Source organism: Hippoglossus hippoglossus, chromosome 14 (assembly GCF_009819705.1).
Source record: "Hippoglossus hippoglossus isolate fHipHip1 chromosome 14, fHipHip1.pri, whole genome shotgun sequence".
NCBI lineage: Eukaryota > Metazoa > Chordata > Actinopteri > Pleuronectiformes > Pleuronectidae > Hippoglossus > Hippoglossus hippoglossus.
The window spans coordinates 7,680,703-7,699,956 of NC_047164.1; the positions used below are offsets into that span (position 1 = coordinate 7,680,703).

Genomic DNA, 19,254 nt, shown 5'->3' on the forward strand with positions numbered 1-19,254 from the left:
ACAAACATGAGGCTAGATGCTGTTGGGGGGGGGATGCATAGTGCATTTTCTGAATTTGCCACATGGCCATGCATGCACAGCCCATAGGGCAGATTCACCTCCTCACATTCAGGGAGACAATCAGCGTGCACTGGGTGGCAGTACATTCCAAAGGGTTGGACAAATATACACATTGTATTTGTGCATCAAGACTCTGTGGTGCCTGCATAGCTTTACAAATAGTCCGGCCTCCCCCTGCAAGTTAATCATTGACACTGAGATTGGCACAACTTGAATGAATTGATCAGCTTAACTAAAAACAGGAGTGTTATTGAATCTTTTATACCTCCGTCCTTTATCCTTTCTCATAAGCAAAGATTGTTGTGAAAAGTAAAAATCCTGGTGTTTGGTGATATGGTTGAAATATATGCAGTCGTATGTCGTGAAGTTATTTCCAGTCATATGCAGTGCTACTCTCTCATTGGAATGGGTATACAAACCTTTCAATATACACATTCCCTTGTGACCAAGTAGGAACTAACTGTCTTGTGTCAGTCTTGGTTGTTTTAATTCCTTGGCTTCAAACAAGCTGACAATATCAAAAGGAAACAAAGCATATGTCAGTTTCATGATATTCAAAAAATAAAGTTTAACCTTAATCATCATTATAATTGTCACATTTAGGATTCTGTCATAAATATGTTGTTACTATCATCTTTCTCTGCCCATTGAAAACTGAAACCCCCAATTAAATACTTTTAAATTGTCAGCACCAGAATGAATACACGCAAAAAAACGTTTATTTTTGATGGTATATGATATATATATATATATAATACATCCATGCACTGGATCACTGTACTTATAAAAAAAAGGAAGAAGAGGAAGAAAAACCCAAAGACAAATCGTTAATTGCATTTCTTTCTTTTTCCCTATGGAATGATTGACTCCCATCAGAGCAGCTTTCAGGATATATGCATCTCTACATCTTGTGAGGTGTCAGCACATCAACCTGTTTGTTACATTGCTTTTTTCCATCGGAGATGGAAGTGCTGGAACGTGTGGCAGGGTTGTGATGCAACGCTGGCATTTTACATCTGTTATCTGTCACGTCTCTCGGAATAATCAGAAGGAGAAGGAAAAAAAAAAAAATTACAATCCCTCCAATCATCATGGATGTCAAAGTACAGCCAGAGGGAGACAAAGCATCAAATCGAAAAAATAATGAAACAAATCTCAACAGAGAAACAAAATCAATTTCCTTACGTTTAATTCCATGTCCACTCTTTACTCAGAGAATTCCCACAGTGTCAGAACCAATAAAACATTGTCAGGGATTCAACCTGCGTTCAGGAAATCGCTACAGTGCGTGAATGTGCTGGGAAAGTAATGATGAAATATATTATATAAAGCGAGTGGCGCTAACATTTGTAACGCACCGACTGACGGGAACCGCCACACTGCTACCACATCAGCTGTTTGCATGCACATGACGAATGTCAAAAATCCCCTGAACAGTCTCGGATCAAACGCTTTAATTTGTGTTGTGTTTCAACTGAGTTCTGATAAGCTGTCATGCATTATGCAAAAACTCCACAGGATAAAGTAAATGGAATGAAAGCAATATACTGCTACATGTTCACATCAGTGCATTCATGAATGGTTTTTAATAATGTAGGGACTATGCCGCAGTTTTCAAAGGAACATACCACTGTCACATGGCGTTGGGAATGTGGCCTATTTTACAAGCACTTGTGCAGAAATAACACAATCAAAGTACAGTTGAAATGTCTTAAAACTGGGAAAGAAATAGCTATTTTAATTATTTGTGTGCATGTGGAATGTATGGGTAGAGACAGACGGAGTGAGTTAGATACATCTCACCGTAGAACCTTACTGACTGAAAGTGAGGCCACATGCTGTGCTACACAATCCCTGTTTCCCATTTTACTTTATGTTTATCCTAATAAGTGTCGCCCTGCTCATTTGAAAGAATAAATAAATATCAATCATGTAAAGGAACTTTTCACTCGAAATCAAGCTTTTGACGATTTCCAACGTTTGTAGCTTCATGGAGAGAAAAAACGCCTGAAAACAGCTTTGAGTCTGTTGTGAGAATCTAAAATACACAATCTCCATCCGTCACAGAAAGGGCGCAGGAGAGGATATCGTCCCTATTTCAATTGAACAATTCTTGAGTCTGCTTATTACACATCCATAAGACATCCATAAACAATCTGGTTTGGATTAGCCTCAAAATGAGTCAAGAACATCCTGAAACAGACAGTTAGATTTGACGAGTAGAATATGTTGCACACCCACACAGGACTTGTACACTTTCACGATACTGGCATGAAAACCCAGTAAAATGAATTATGTTGACTTTCAATTGGAAACAGGAAATGAAAAGCAGCCTTTGCATGTATTTAAGTTGTGATTTGTTGAGTCATCGCTCGAAGTCCACCTCCAGTATGTTGATGGGTGCATACTGTATGTAACTGCATGCTGAGCAATGTATAATATACATTTTTCTTCAAAAACAAGCCTACGCAAGCTGCATATACAGTAGGCATGTTTTTTTTCCAACGTATTTAAAATATTTGCATTGTCTTTTGTTTGTAGAAGAAAATCGATTTTCTATTCATGTTACTAAAAAATGAAAGTGAAAATCATCCTGTTTGTTCATGTGTGCTATTTGCTTTCTGCCTTTTGCTGCCTTCATTCTAAAATCCTTTCTAATGCAGAGACTATGCATCTTCCCCCAAGACACACACACACACACACACACACACACACACACACACACATACACAACCATTTCCATTTGGTGCAGTTTGAAATGAAATGAAATCAATCAGAGGCACAAAACGCTCACTTATTGAAATATATTTCTGGCAGAGTAAAAGGATTCTATAATTATAGAATTGCTTGTGTGTTCACTACTTGGCATCAAACGCTTCGGCAGATTAGGGACAACAAACAAGAATGCATGCGTGAGTGTGACGTCTCTATTTGTAGATGATCCTTCTCGAGCAAAAATGTTCACTAAACTTAAACTCACCAACAAAAGAAATAGAAGTTGTTTGAGCAGAGTAAGATTCTCACACTCTACCGTAACTGCAGCTTAACGAAGCAATGCATTGGTTAATGTAGTCATCAGTAGTCATTACACAGTTGCTACTGAGCTACTAAGAGCTACTAAATCAGTATGTTCTTTATCCTTTTAGTAACTAATGTCTCTTTCACATGCTGTTAAGTGGAAGGGAAGCTACTTTGGACATCTCCAGCCATATCATTTAGTGCTAATGTGGCGAATGCGCTGTTCCCTTGGCTTTGACAGACAGTCCAGCCTGTTAGTTTCCTCTCCTTCCACCACTCGTCTTTCCGATTCACACGGGCTGATTAACATGTAATTATGCAACATTTGTGCGCTGCGAGGGCACCCTGCGGGACCCACCTGGCAGACGCGGCCCACGGTGTGGGTTTCACAGCGCCTCGCTTCCTCTGCACATGCTACTCGCAGGAAGTGCTGGTCATGTTAAATGATGACCTCATCCTCCCGGCACCCCATAGGCTTTCGTACTGTATACTGTACACACACGTGACGATAAACGATCGCTGACGCCCGCTCTGGACAGCAGGGCCAGAGGTTGTTTGGAGGGTTGTATGCAATTTTCCATCTGTGCTACCTTTGTGGACAGTTTTAATTTGGACTGAATGACATTAGTGTGTGTGATATAGTGTGTTTTATATGGAGCTACTGCTGGGGTACACCATCATCTGGAAATGTGTGGGCACCCAATTACTGTCTGTCTGACATTGCCCTGAAAACATGTTCTATTATTGATGATGATCATCAAACTCCCCTCCATGTTTTGCATCTGTGTTGCAGTAATCCTGACCCGTTCTGTGCCCTTGCTAGAGCTCAATAAACACAGTGCATGTGCATGGAAAGTCAATTTAACGCTAACTTATTTCTGAATACATTTTGCAGTCTCCCTATCATCACTGTTGACAAGCTTGACATTTCATTATGACACCTGTCAACTAACTAAAATCCCATTCCTTTATTTGTGTACTGGGAAAATACAGGTTACGCTGTGATCCCACTGCAGTGAAACAAAACCCATTCACGACAAGTGACAGAGTGTCCTGCATACTCTTAATATATAAATACTTTATGTTGTGATATGTTCTTGTAAAACATGATTTCTCTCAAATTAGAGGTTGTTAGAGAAGTCCCAGAGGAACGTAGTATAGTCTGAATGTGAACAAATTATAAATCTCTCCTAATTTGATATTTCCACATTTTTTGTTAGTTAATCAGCTCTGTGATATGCATTTTCTTCCTTGCAGAATATCAGATTAAACAATTATTAACATCTATCTATACAATCCAGGTATGTAGACTTTGCATGAATAATGCAAACAAAGATAATCTTTTTGGATCGGTATTAAAACTCAAACTCCATGTGTGTAGATATCTGATCACAGATGCACCATTAACATTGTAAGAGCCCTCAATGTACATTGATTGTAAACCAAAATGAAAGGAAATGACTTTTGACATCATGAATTATTCAGATTTAAAAAAGGGGGAGGGGGAAAGATTGTGTAAAAAAGTTAAAATAGGAAGATATATATAAAAATATCATTTAAATATAGAAACACAGCACCAAGCAACGGAAACTTCATATTAAGAGAAAAACTACATTGTGAACGTCATTATACTGTAATGACATTTAAAAGAGGGGCCTGGTCGAAACATCATGTTCAGTTTCATGCTTTACAAAGACATGCAACTTGCCATACGCTTTTGTTGGCAAATACCAGAGCGAATGTGAGTGCACTGATCCTGAAGGTGTGTGTTTGTGTGGGTGAGTTCAGCAGATGGTGACGTGACGTGAAGAAACAATCTGGACAACCTTTTCCACTCAGCGTGTGTCTGTATTTTTTGTGTAATTAAATGCTGCCTGATGTGCATGAATATGTGTTTTTATATGAAATACAGGTCTTTACTCAAAATTTATAAACACACTATTTGCTGTAATTATACACCAGAAAGATGGAAATCAATTTTTTGCCATCTTTGAAATAAAAATAAATAGTATATAATATAAATCTATAGTTTTATAAGTCAAAAACTAAAATTATGAACCTAGTGATCCTGACTCATGTGTTTTTTGTCCTGTATGTCCATGTTACCCACCAGGGAACATTCATTTCCATTTTTTCTTTATGCATTCCTCTTTCGTTCTCTTTTTTTTTTTCAATTGGAATGACCTATTTACATAAACTCCGAGCAACAATCTTCCATGGATGGCCGCACATACATGAAACTAAGCATGCTGTACTATAAATGTTTAACATCAAAGGGCAGGCGATTAATATGCATGACCACGACAGGAAAGGGGGTCCATCGCTTCATGGAAACAGTGTAAAAACTGAACTGGTAGGACCATCGTGTGTGTATGTGTGTGTGTGTGTTCTTTGCCCTGTAATCCCTCTTGCTCTTGGTTGATAAATAGGCATTTGGCTTTGGTCACTGGCTTCCATTCATAAGAGGATATACCAATACGGGTACATCTATCATGTCGGATAGGGCCTGTTGCTTAGATTTTAATGAAGTCCGGATAATTAGAACAGACCAGATTACCCTTATTGAAATTCATACAGGTATTAAGGTCCATACGAAGCCTTTTTATTTCATCATCTCCTGAAGTTTCCTCCGTCTAAAGCGAGAGGCAGCTCTTTTCCGACGAGCGAGTTGAGGAGATGAGTGGCACGGCCATGAGTGGAAGTTTTCAAATGGCTGTGACGGCCACCTGGTGACAGACAGCACGACTTCAAACCTGTTTCCCTGGAAAATAAATGAAAAGAAAGAAGCCATTAGTGGATGACTAGAAGGCGAAGTGTGGCCATGACGTGTGTGTGTGTGTGTGTGAGGAGGGTGTGTGATCATTAAAGAATAGATAGTGGGAGGTTTCTCAGTTCCTAATGGAAGCTGTTTTTGGATTAGCGCTGGCAACATGACACTAATAGTGCTCAAAGGTGCAAGGTGCATGTTGTGCTCTGTGCTGTTTGTGTGGCATGAACACACAACACGTCTCTGCTCAACAATAACATTTTAACATAAGAAAATTAAGAAAACAGCAAGACAAAAAAAATACAAAAAACCCTTATAGTTCCTACATATGTAAAAAAAAAAACTGAAGTTCTGAGTTTGAATTCTCATTAAGTGCAGTGTTTTCATAGATCCTCAATATATAGATTCTGGGTTGCACTGTAAAGCATCTTTTACAGTATGACTCACATCACTCCTCCGAACAATCAATGAGCTGTCGTTTCCTTTACGAGAGGCATCTGCCTTTGTTGTGCTTCCTCACCACTCGGTGTTTACGTGTCGCACAATTACTGAACCTGTAAGAGTGCCGTTCCTCAGAGATGGACAGGGGCCATGTTTCAGTTTCAACAGAGGTTATGTGTCAAGAGGTAAAATGGGTTTTCCAGCAGATTACTGAGTCGCATGAATTAGGCCAATTATGTTGTAGTGTTTACGAGAGAGAGCAGCAGCACATATCCGCACCCGCTGCTCTTAACGCCGTCTAAACGACTTCACATAGAGGTTATCAGAGCAAACGTCAGGGGAGATCTACAGAGGCACTTCCAATGGAAAATGGCAAAAATTATGTTCATTTTCGTCAATGATTTACTATTATTACTATCATTTACTATTTTTAATATATAGTCCATATGTATCATCCTATATTATCTATTCATCCACATATTCTAACACACATGACATAAATTATATAAGAAAAAAGTTTTGATCAATATAATTTTATAATCACAGCTCTGTTTTTTAGTGTTTTTAATATTTCAGACTTTAACATAATTACATCCCCTAAAAGTAGTTGTTTAAAATTCTCAGGTAAAACAATGTTACTACCACTGTGTGTTTGGCTTTTTGTCTGGAATTACTAAACACTTTCATTTATTTTTTCTCACACAATGGCCACGTGCTCATTCAAGGACCAGAGCAATATATTAGGCAAATGAGTTTCTCCTTCCAGACTAAACAAATTTAAGATCTTTTATCTTCGTCCATTGTAATTCTGAGCCTCCCACACAAGGACGTTAGCAGTTAGGGCAGATCTGCACTTAACTGTTGTCTTTCATCCACCAAACTGTCAGAGCACTATAGTGCTCTTTTAATAAAAGCTAGGAAAGAAGGTGTGCACTGATGGCTCATGATTAATGACGTCCCCTATCTCAGCCTCGAACAATGTATTTCTCTCAATCAGCCCGTTTTCTAAATGGTATATGAGCCTGTGTGCATGTGTGCATGCATTAATACAAGGCGAAGATCAATCTCTTAAGCCACCCAAGGTTTTTCAGATGCTGTCTGAACTAAAATGAATCAATTCAACAATCCATCTCTGTGTGAAGCCTAAATGCACATTCCCATATGAGGCTTTGCAGCTGGGGAAGTCCAAGAAAGAAGAACAGCTTTTCATTATTTCACAGAGAAAAATGTGAAATCATTACCCTGTATGCCATTTAGCTCACTTTTGATAATATACAACAGCCACGTGAGTTGTACTTCAAATAATTTATTGTATGGACCTTGGCGGGTTTCAGGGTTGGAGCAAGTGGTGCTGCATCAAAATATTTAAAAGATGGTTTAGATGGGAAATGGATAAAAATGCATGCAGCTTTTTTTCACTTATTTCAGGATAACTTATCTCTTTAAAGAAACAAAGCGTCTTCATAGGAAACTTCTAAAACTGTTGCTTCACCTCCTCCACTCCAAGTTATTAGCTTAATTTGAGTACCGTATATCGGGGACCATCTATACCAAATTGTACCCACTCATAAACATCAGTTTCCTCAACACGTCTGATCTATGTCATCAAAACCCATAAATTATTCTCTGAGAAATCAAAGAATATCTATGTCAGAAAGTGAGTAAAAAAAGAATCCTAGATTTGCCCCTAATCCTGTTCTGTACTAGAATGTAACAGGTTGTTCTTTGGCTCCTGCCCCACTCCTCCACGAAGTTCCATGGAAATCGGTTGAGTAATTATTACATAATCCTGCTAACAAACAAATAAACTAACAAAGACGAGACGAAAACATAAATAACATGTACTTTTTATTGTTTTTGTTTGATTTAACTCGGCACATTTAGGCTCCACAATATCAAAGGACTTCCTCAAAAATCCTTAGAATCTGTGGTTAATGCAATAGTTGCTGATCATAACACAAATCTATACTTAAGGCTTAATACCTAATATACATTGCCGTTATTCATCTTCACCTGAGGCATAATGTTCTATGGAAATATCTTAGAATTCACCACAAACAATTCAACCCTGAAACAATACGACAAACACACAATGTCAAAGCAAACAGGAAGATAGACTCAACGCTTTAATTCTGTCCATTTCAGTCACTTCACACAATGATTTCTGTTACACAACTAATCATAACATGAGATCTCACCCTGCTACATTCGACATGAAAGTCTCTTATTCCCAGCGGCTGGCGAAGCTCGCTGCAAAATGAACTGGAGCAAAGCATATCTCCCTGCCATGAATTAATCTCATCTTTGTAGTTCATTCTTTAAGGCACACATCAATGCTCACATCAATCATAATGTGCATACTGTATGAGTGAGTCACTTGCGATGGCACATAGTGACGACTCCCTTTTTCCCCCATGCAGAGGAAGTCCCCGCACCGGAGCAGCGTCTCCCTTTCTCACAACCTACAGATGCTGCTGGATCCTCGCTTCATCTTCGCAATGCACACGACACAGCATGTGGGCAATGCTGGAGATTCAACCCAGTGGAAAATCCATTAGAAAAACTAAAATGTGATGAAACAAAGAGGCTGGGGGGAGAGGGATGAAAAGAGAAGCAGAAATAAAGAGAGGGGGAGAAATGGAGACAGAACGAGGGTACGGAGACGTGAAGACAAACTGAAACGGGAAGACGGCAGGACAGAGTCGCGACGTACAGACAGAATTGCTAATATCACTTTTTTGTGGCTGTGGCGGATGTGCAGCATCAGAGACGAATCTTTGATTTTTCTTCAACCACAAAGAAACATAGCTTGTCTGCATGCGGTAGCGTGTAAAGGTTCAAAGCCTGCGACACAGCAAAGCGGCAAATACACAGACAAAAGCAGTCGCAAACAATAAGGAGAGGCAGAAACAGCTGCACGACCTCACACACACACACAACATTTTTTAGATCACTGTGTTCCTGACTTAAACTGCACGCTGCTTACAACTCCCCCCTGCTCAAACAAAAACAACTCCATGTTCTCCACCCAAGTCATAATCAAGCCTAATATTTTGTAAATAACATGATAATTCACCATTGTAGCTAAGAATCAGTTTCATTTTTTAAACCAAACAGATGCAGTACATTGTGTAATCGTGTTCATCCAGTGTGTGGTTGAGCTCGGGCAATTTCCTCGACAAGCCAGCCGGCAGTGAGAAAGACACATGGGCGCACACAATCACACGCAGAAACACACACACACACATCGGGACCAGCTGACAGTATCTTTGCTCTAATCAGAATCTTAATTAGTCTGCTAGCAGCGTCCAATTAACATATATTCCTCCTAATTAACTCGGCACACAGACTTGCAGAGGGAGAGAGGCAGAACTGCAGGAATGAAAGATGGCTCTTGAAGTTTCGTAAGATGTATTGTAACAAAAGTGAGGCTTTAATACGTCAACCTTGTTCTGCCTCGCTGACAGTTTGTCGACCAAATTCAACAGAAATTACGTTTTTTTTTAATTATAGCGCTCGGTGTTCGTATTGACCCGTCTAATCTATCCTGTTCAAGCCAGTTATGTTGTATCTCGTGTGAGAATGAGAAAGCCGCACTGAGTCATACACAATCTGTAGTTCGGACCTTTAAATGTAAAATGTTGTGAGTGGCGTGTTTGCATGTTTTAAATAATCTCCATTCTCTGCTGTTGGATGAAGTTGATGAAGTTCAACATCGAGTTTACAACGCTGTGTTAACTTCATGTTCCCTGGTAGTTCTGACATTTTCACCAACGACAACAAGCTGAAACTTCAGATTCTCTCTCATTGTTGAGTCAATAGTTAACTTGTGTCTAATGACAGCAAAGAAATTATTGAAACGGAACAACCAATGAAAGACTATCAAAGCGAAGACAACAGGAGACAGAGAGGCTTTGAACAACACAGGCTACTGATTTCCTGTGCATCTGTGTTAGTCATTAGCAGCGAGCGGTGGCTGAGGCTGCTCCACTGGAATGTACAACACTAATTGATCAGTCTTTAACAACTTTGCACTGGTAAAGTCCAATTTATTTATATATGATTATTAGTAGAGGCCCTATAGCCGTTATATTGAGATTGACTCATCATCTCTAAGCTCTGACGACTTCAAACAGGAAAGACAGAATGGTCAAGACAAGGTCTGGGGCTGATGTGATGTTTTTTTATCATGGCCACATGGAGCATAAATTACGTGCTTACTGAGTTGCAGCTCTAGACAAACAAAGTAGCTGCTTCATATGCATCATTAATTTATGATTATTTCACATGACAGAAGAGGCGTCAACATGGGCCTCAGTGGTGGCACATCCCCATTTAAGGGATAGTTCACCAAAAAAAACGAAACTTCACTCAATATCTACTCACCACCGTGCCGATGGAGGGGTGGGTGAAGTGTCTGAGTCCACAAGACAGTTTTGGAGTTTACCCCTAAAGCTCCAAAAGTGCAGCCAAATCCAATACAATTGAAATAACTGGTGATCGATTCTTCAAATATGAAGAAAGAAAAATCTGAAAATGCCTCCATTCTGCTCCTGTGGTGTCATCCGAATGTCCGTAAGTCCCGACATTTAAATTTGACTCGAAACGGCGTCATTTACACCGTGTGTTTAGCCTAAATGTCCTCGGATATCCTCGTCTGGAGCCGTGTAACATCGCTAGTTCCGGTAGCGGACATATAGGCTACAAACATGGTGTAACTGACGCCAATTCCAGTCGAATTTGAATAAAGATAATGAGTGAATTTTCATTTTTCTGTGAACTATCCCTTTAAGCCCACATCCTTTTCACTTGCTTTTTAAATTACAAGTATCTTTCGTAGGTGAGTCATCCTTTCCAATGATGCCGTTTGAACATCTTGGCTTAATAAACGCTTCTCCCCTCTGTCAGTTAAATGTGAAACACTGGATGATGTAGAAGAAGAAGAAGAATAACGACGTGGGTCACACGCAGACAAACACACAAGGTGTGGGTGATGAGCAAAAAGGAGCGTGGTGGGAGAAAGATGAAAAAGAGCATTTTGCATTAGGCTCTCATGTCTTTGTTGTAATGCCAGGCCTGCCTACAGTTCTGTGTCATGACTCATGTCCTCCTATCCAGAGCAGCCAGAGCTCTATTTCTACACAACCCTGGCTCGGTTTCAAACCTCAGCAACACACTTTGCTCGCACGAAGACGGCAACGCAGGTTTTGAAAAGATCTTTGTTGCCATGCGATGCAAATTCTTTTGATTAAGCCGGTTTACACAGCCGCTACGTATGCATTTTGAACACACGCATTCTAAGCTGGAGATGACACAATGGCTGCCAACAAAGAGCTTACACCAGAACTTGGGACTGTTTCAGTGTCTTTGCCCGACAGCGCTTTCAGTTTTCCGTTTGAGAGATCTCCTTCATCCTGGCGTTATTTCCTCAGAAGTGGAGAATTCAGATATTTCGAGAGGTGCAGCAGAAACATGGCGCTGCCTCGTATCAGCAGTCAGTATTGACAGCTGTTTTCCAGAAGCTGCTCCCTCTCTCTCATTAAAAGCTTCCTCAGCTCGCAGCAGAATGTGAACCGGGGATGTTCTGTCTCCTTCTCCCACCACATGACTCTGTCTGGAGCCAAAACCCTCACAGTGTGTGGTGGTGCAGCGTTACCGGTTTTCAAACATGAAATCTTTTATCATGTCCACATAACTAGGAGGTTACCATGGCCACCTAGTTTTAGAATGAATAATACGGTGAGAACATTTTATCTGTAAAGTTTGTAGCTGTCTACTGGTGCATGGCTCTGCAAAGTTACACTTCTGACTGATTTTGTTAGTTTTAATACTTTGGCAACTATATGGTTTCCTCTAATTTGCAGAAGTAATTTAGTGGTGGCAGATGGCCCCAGGATGGATTGTGTAAACTGTTTTAATAAATGCACATGCTCGGCTGTGATAACTTGATTAAACAGGATTTTGTTCTGAAAATGTGTTTAAATGAGGCTGCACTTATGCTTGGACCTGTTTCTAATTTGACTACAATATTCACCAGAAAAAAGTGAAAGTGAAAGTCATGAAGTTTTGGTATCTAAATAGGCTACTTAAAAAAAGGGTCTGAAGTAAGTAATGAAACTATCACAAAGTACTACGAGAGCTTAATCAAAGCGTGGACATGTGTAGTTTAAGCATATTCATAGATACATTTGAGAACGATCATATTCCCAAAATGGGATTTGAACCCAGGCAACAACCAGGAATCCAAAACACACAGCGTTTTTTTAACGATAATACATAACATATCAAATTGTAAAACTTGGAAACAGGATTCATGTGATTCTTCTTTCTTCAAATTGGGTCCAAATAAACACACAGATTTAGAACTGTATACAATATTTATTGACAATGTATTAATTTTCATAGTTTTCATAGTAAAGATGGACACTGACTTTTACATGGTTTATCTTTAAGAAGGGTACAGCTCAGGGTTTCTAGGAATGTTCTCGTGAGTGGCACATACAAGGACTTTTTCAAGGTGGAGGGTGTTGAGAGGGGTAAGAAGGATTGATGCTGCTTGGCGTGAAGTCCAGGGCAGCAGGAGGCTAAGGCTTCTTCTGTGAGTGTGTGCAAACATACTCTGTCACCAACATGTGTCATTTTTCGGCTTTTAGGATGTCAGTCTGTCCTTGCTCTCCAGAGAAAACTACCGTCTGATGACAACCTTGCATTTCCCAAAAACCGTACCTTTTACGAGAGTTAGGAAGAAAAAAAACGCCATTTTCAAACCATTTACAACCGTGTACAAGGGACTATGAAAGGATTTCAGAAACATAAATGTCAGTAAGTCTGCAGAATCCCCTGTGGACAATGAAATCATTCTGTATAGTATAAATGTGAAAATTGCCAAAATTGGATTTACAAGGTTTGCCAAACAACAGTGTGCGCAGTGTTTTTTTTTTGTTCTTTTTTTACACAGGAGTATAGAAGTATAAAAATACAGTATATGAAACAAAAAAAGCGCTGTGAAGTACAGACACATATTCAAAGTGTACTTATGAGGCAGACCTTTCTTTCCAGTTGCCGGTGTGCTTTGGAAAAACTCTCTGGCCAACATACACACGCTCACACTCAGACCACGTCATATCACGTACAGTAGTATTCTGAAAATTAGTAAATATATTTATATCGGGTAGTTTGAAACTTGTCTATGGCTAAGGTGGATTTTGTACCTTAATGACTTGTAAAATATGTTTTACCTTTTAGATTCTGCCTATGCTCAAGAAGACACTATTTGTGCTGTAAACGCACTGTATATGGTTCTGTGGGACCTGTTATAAACAGAAAAAAGCAAATAAATTACAGAGAAAACTTGTGAAACGAGTTCACTAGGTACAATTCTTGGGTTTTACGTTGTGGTTTGTGGTTGTTGTGTTGTTTGTAGTGTGAACTGTGCTGACCTGAGATGGTTGAACTTCGGGCAGATACAAAGGCATCACTCGCCTCATTATCACTGGACCCTTTGTGTGTGTGTGTGTGTCTGTGTGTGTGTGAAAAGGTGGTATACATTAAGCTGTATTAAGAAGATCATTGGTACAAGAAATTGTTATAGTTCTGCTGACACATTACAGCAAGTAGAAGCTGCAAAAGAATATCAACTACATTCATGAATACATGTTTACATTTTGGCGAAACCAAAGAAATTTGCTTTGACAAACAAAACCAAAAAAAACTCCAAAAAAAGAAACGTGATCGAGTGACACTAAAATAAACCATTTACATTGTTTCACATCACCCTTTGCATTCTCTTTACATTACAGTATAAATGATATTGAAAATGTCCTTTTGTCTTTTCCATAGAAAGTTTACAAGGTATTTACAAGAATAATAAGCTCTAATTGATGATTAATAAATATTATATCTGGTATATACACACTTATCTTGGGAAAAGAGTCATAATTTAAGTTCATCAGCTTATCTATAGAAAAATTTACAATGGAAATCATCAAATTCATATTAGAACTCAGATCTCCGATATCTCCACACACACATGTATTTATTAATTTACTTACAAAATCAACATTTGAGAAGAAAGTAAATTAAAAAGTAGAATAATTTTCTTAACTTAATCACCAGAAATATCAAACAAACAGCAGGAAAAAAAAACATAACTATTTTTTAATGTGCAATTTTCCATACCTAGCTTAAAGTGTGAAGATGGTTAATTCTGCTGATCAACATGTAAACACGGGCGAAAGGCGATATTTCAAACTTGACTTGAATGTTTTGTATGTTTTGCACATTGATCAGTTTTTGGGCAGGGAACATTAATCAATGTGTTATTTTTGAAATAGTTATTACTATTGCATAAATACTTATAATTAATTATATAAAAAAATTATATATATATATTTATATATATATATATATTATCAATATTTGCAGTTCCAATCAAACATACTTTTTATACTACTGTAATTACATATGTATGTATACTTAGTTGAGGTGAATTGAACAGAAAAGCACAAATGAAAGGAAACAATTCTGTGAAAAAGGTGATCTAAAATAGATAATCTATTACTGTACAGAGCATGCAGTGACACATAAATGATGGTGGCTACATTTTAAGTTAATAATTTGGATATTAATGCTTATTAATGGTCCCTCACACCTCAACAATCCTAACAACTGGTATATCAGGATACATGATCCCTTTGTGTTACATTTTTGTTGTTTTCAAATGAGACAAGAAATGAAATGTACGTCATATACTATTTGTAGTTGCCTTCTCTTCCTTTCCACATCTGTAACGAAGCTCATGTTGGCACAGCCTCTTTACATTTAACCCTTTGATTAATGATTGAGTGCTTATACAGAGAAGAGGTTTCATTCAAACAGACAGTATTTGGGGGGGGAGGATGTGACACACTTGTGTGTTTCAGCCCTAGTTGTATTTTTTGATTTTAACCTTGTAACTTAACCACGGAGTCTTAACCGACAATAGTCGTATCAATAAAGTTCCTCTTAAGACAGCCGCGACAAGCACCAGGTATCAGTAGAACTACGGTACAGCCTCTATGGCTTTCTACGGCTTGTGTGCAAAATCCTTTGTAAAGACAGTCAGAAGCACAGCGTCATTAGTAAATCATCTGCAACTATAATCTGTAAATTCATATTGGGATTCACGGCTATATCCTTTATGATCATCAAACCATTTTTGTAAATCTGTAAACAATACATGACTAAACGTTTTAAACGTGTAATTACAAGAGATTCAGACAGAGTATCAACTTAAGAAACAAATATTTAAAAAAAAAATCAGCATAAAAAATAAATCCAACAAAATCTCATTGTCAACACCTGATATTTGATGGTTTTTGTGCTTTTTGTGCATTCTCTCCGTTCTGTGGACCTGTCGAGTCATTTGAGCGTCACCGTCTGTGTTCTTCTGGAACCATGGAAGAATTATGTTAACTAATAAAGTGTCTTTCCAGCAGTTGTCAACTATCTGTGTTGGTCATATTTTCCCGAAAAATAAATGCTATATATTGAGTGATGTTTACGTTTAGAGTAACTCAAAGACTAAACCACTTTCTTCAGACACAGTCGCTCCCAAAGACATTCCATGGAAATGCACTCTGGGATAAATTCCACTATTGATAATTATAATAATATTTAAGAAAATCTAAATTTCTTAAAGAAAAGAATATTAGAAATATTTCTAACAGCTTTTCTTTCAACAACTTGACCCAGAACACAGGAATAACAATCTGGATTTGGCTGTATGAGTTTCATGCGTCTTTTTTGACCTTCAGCAGGCTTGTTGAGTGCAATCTGAATTAAGACCTGGACTTTTTGGAATGATCTTTGTCGATAGAACTTAATCCCATTTTAGTTAGTTTAGTTAATTTTAGTTTAGATAGTTTATGAACTTAAAAATGCTTAGAAATCATTTTTACTTGTACTTCTGAAATGTTAAAGAACAAAAAAGGTTGATTTTGTAAATTGTGAACTTGAGGACCTTGAGGATATCGGTTTGAATTCTAGTAACAATACATTTTGTTTTGTTGACATAATTAATCTTAGAAAATGATCATCAGCACTTTTAAGTAGTTCCAAATGAAACTGTCATTTAAAAGTAACACGTCAACTTGTATATTTTTTCATCTAACTACAGTATTTTGGCAAAGAATTGGGTAGTTTGAAAATCTTAAGTAATAAAAAACATAAAAAAATTAGCAAACAAACATTTAAAAAAAATGCCAGGATACACAATACACAAAATATGTAAAATTTTAAAATAATTAGTCAGGAACAGGCACCTTATAAGTTTGTAATCTCTCTTCTATAAGGTTTTCACGTGTAAGTCGGCAAATGCCGAACTCCGAGATACGATGGACCCAGTCCTGAATGTACAGAAGTAATTCAGTTCAGTGTTACACATAAAAATCACACAAACCAGATACAAACAAGAAATGAGCAACATATTTTGCTGTGTGTTCTTGCCCTCGCTGATGATCTCTCCTCTTTTTTTAATTGACATAGTAAAGCCAATAGACAATGTTGAAGAAGGAGAAGACGGTTGGAAAGATCACCCTCGACCATTTGTCGATAGAGTTCACGTCAGTCAAGTCTGGAATGTTGATCTTTAGCTGTGAGGCGCGCCTCCGTAGTCGGCTCTTCTTTTGAGTCATGTGGCGCTCCAGTGTATTGCGGCCAAAGTTGTGCCTGGCCAGCCCTGCTTTGCGGTACTGTAAAGTTGAGCTGTCGTACGTCAGCATGGTATTCCGTGGATCATTGAGGCCGAGAGCCAGCTCTGAAACGCCCATGTCGTTCTTGATGTCCAAGGTTCCCAGAAGGATGTTTTCATGTGGGTCCATCTGTTTAAGGAAACAAAAAACAGTACAGAATCATTTTATTAGTTTTAGCATCTAGTGCTTTTGTGTCTTTCAGCTTATTGTCTTGGTTTTACCTCCCGAGCACAAGTGGAAAATTGTCCTTGGGAGTTATATTATAAAAAAAAACACAACTCCATCACTAACCAATGCTATTGTCTGGTAGAATTCAAACGAGGGAAGTGTGTGAAGTACAAGAATACTGCATTAAATTGATTATTTAATAATTAGGTTTCTACAATACCTTATTCCTCTGATCCCCCAGTCCCATTGCTGCGTCATCCACAAAGATCGGCTCCCACATTGAGTCATGACCATCGAGTTCCCTTTGTTTCATTCTTGCGTAGAGGGTATCGTCTCTGCCGACCACGCTCCCCACCAGCCACTGCAAGCGAGCGAGCAGAATTTGCCACGGTTACTTGAGCAAATCAAGCATCATGGCAAGAGGCACGTTTGTGTTAGTTGGAAATAATGTAAGTTTCTTGAAGCCTTGTGCGCAGATGTAACAGCAAAAACTTGTGCCCACGAACTTTGCCATTTTTTACAACTGCACTTGAATAATGCATCCTCTATCAGTGCATTGAAATGTCTGCGTTTCACTCGATGACACAGGCTATTAATGCGCCCACTGTTTTTTCCCCCAGTTTAGTCAGTGTTTTGTATTCAAGTGATATCAGCACGTCCATATGCACTCGTGTTATGATGGGGCATTTTGCATCTCTTCTAAGAAGCAATCAGTTCATTTCAGCTGGGAGTAGAAAACTGGAAAGCTTATTAGCCTGGCTTTGCTTGGCACAGAGGACAGGAAACATTAGGTCAACCCCTCCATTTGGATTTGGTGACATTTCTTTTTCTTTGCTAATAACTATTCCGAGCTCCTTGCATGGCTTCATGAATAATTAAATTAAATTGTCCCGCTAACTATTAAAAACATGTGACACTGTGAATTTAGAAATTAACGGAAAGTTTGAGAATACTGGAGCTCATCCAGCGCACGACTTTGCCTCTTCATCAGTCCCTTTTTCAAAAAGAAAACAAAATGCAGGTCTACAAACTGCAGAGACAGAGTAAAATACTGTTACCCTGTTTGGATCCATTCTCATCTTTTCGTTGTTGGCTATGGTCAACTTCTCCGCTGCCTTTTTCTGTCGCTGGGGCCCCCGTCCAAAGAAGATGTAGTTTACCAGCGCGTACTCCAGCAGGGCCATGAAGACGAAGACGAAGCAGCCCATGAGGTACATGTCTATGGCCTTGACGTAGGGGATTTTGGGCAGGGTCTCTCTCAGATGGGTGTTAATGGTAGTCATGGTGAGCACAGTGGTAATACCTGAGAGTGAAAAACCATGGTCATTACTTTACTCCCACATTTGTATCAAATTAAATCGATAGCATTAATCATATGAAACCCGTGCTGGACTCTTCTGACTGATTTTATGACAGTTTTGATCCTGCAATATATCTTCAACATATCAGCTTGACTCTGTGCTTGATTAAACCCGTCAGGACCAATCACACAGAGGGTCTCACCCCCATGGCTTCAGACCATGCACTGGTAGAAAAGCTAAAAAAGAGGTGCACCTAAAACGGTGAAAGCAATTTGAAATTCAAATGTCAACCTTGGTCTTGTTCATTAGTGGAGAACTCCGACTGAGAAAAGTTGTCGAGAATTTTTCAAAAGCCTCACCAGGCAATCTGTGGGGTTAGTTACTGTCAGACTGACTTGGCATATCAATGTGTTCGAGATTGTGCTTTTTAATGAGTGAAACCCTAACTCGTACTAATATTGATTTAAATTCATATTCCTGCTGTATTTAGCAAAGCCCTGGCTCGTGGATGAACTGTGTTTACAACAGCGTGTGGGTCTATTGTATAATCTATACGTCTGAATTATAATTGGCATTAGAAGGCAGATTTTAATGCTTAAATAAATGTGATTTTCCGTACATGATTAAATAATGGGGTTTATTTTTTTCAGCTCTTATATCCTCCCACATGCACTTGTTTGTTTTCTCCTTTGAACACACACACACACACACACACACAGCGCAATTATTTAAGGCCATTTCCACCAAGAGTCTAAATAAACAATTACTA

The 19,254-nt window shown here is 38.7% G+C and overlaps 1 protein-coding gene across 1 annotated transcript in view; it reads right to left on the reverse strand.

Annotated features, from left to right (window-relative positions):
* Positions 1 to 13,190: 13,190 nt before the first annotated feature.
* Positions 13,191 to 19,254, reverse strand: part of LOC117773846 (gamma-aminobutyric acid receptor subunit beta-2) — a 55,938-nt gene continuing 49,874 nt past the window's right edge. The window contains exons 8-10 of the mRNA XM_034605601.1: positions 18,243 to 18,487; positions 17,405 to 17,545; positions 13,191 to 17,145 (exon numbers count right to left, since the gene is read on the reverse strand). Coding sequence (XP_034461492.1) covers positions 16,798 to 17,145; positions 17,405 to 17,545; positions 18,243 to 18,487 — 734 coding nt within the window. The 3' untranslated portion in view covers positions 13,191 to 16,797. The remainder of the gene's footprint in view (positions 17,146 to 17,404; positions 17,546 to 18,242; positions 18,488 to 19,254) is intronic.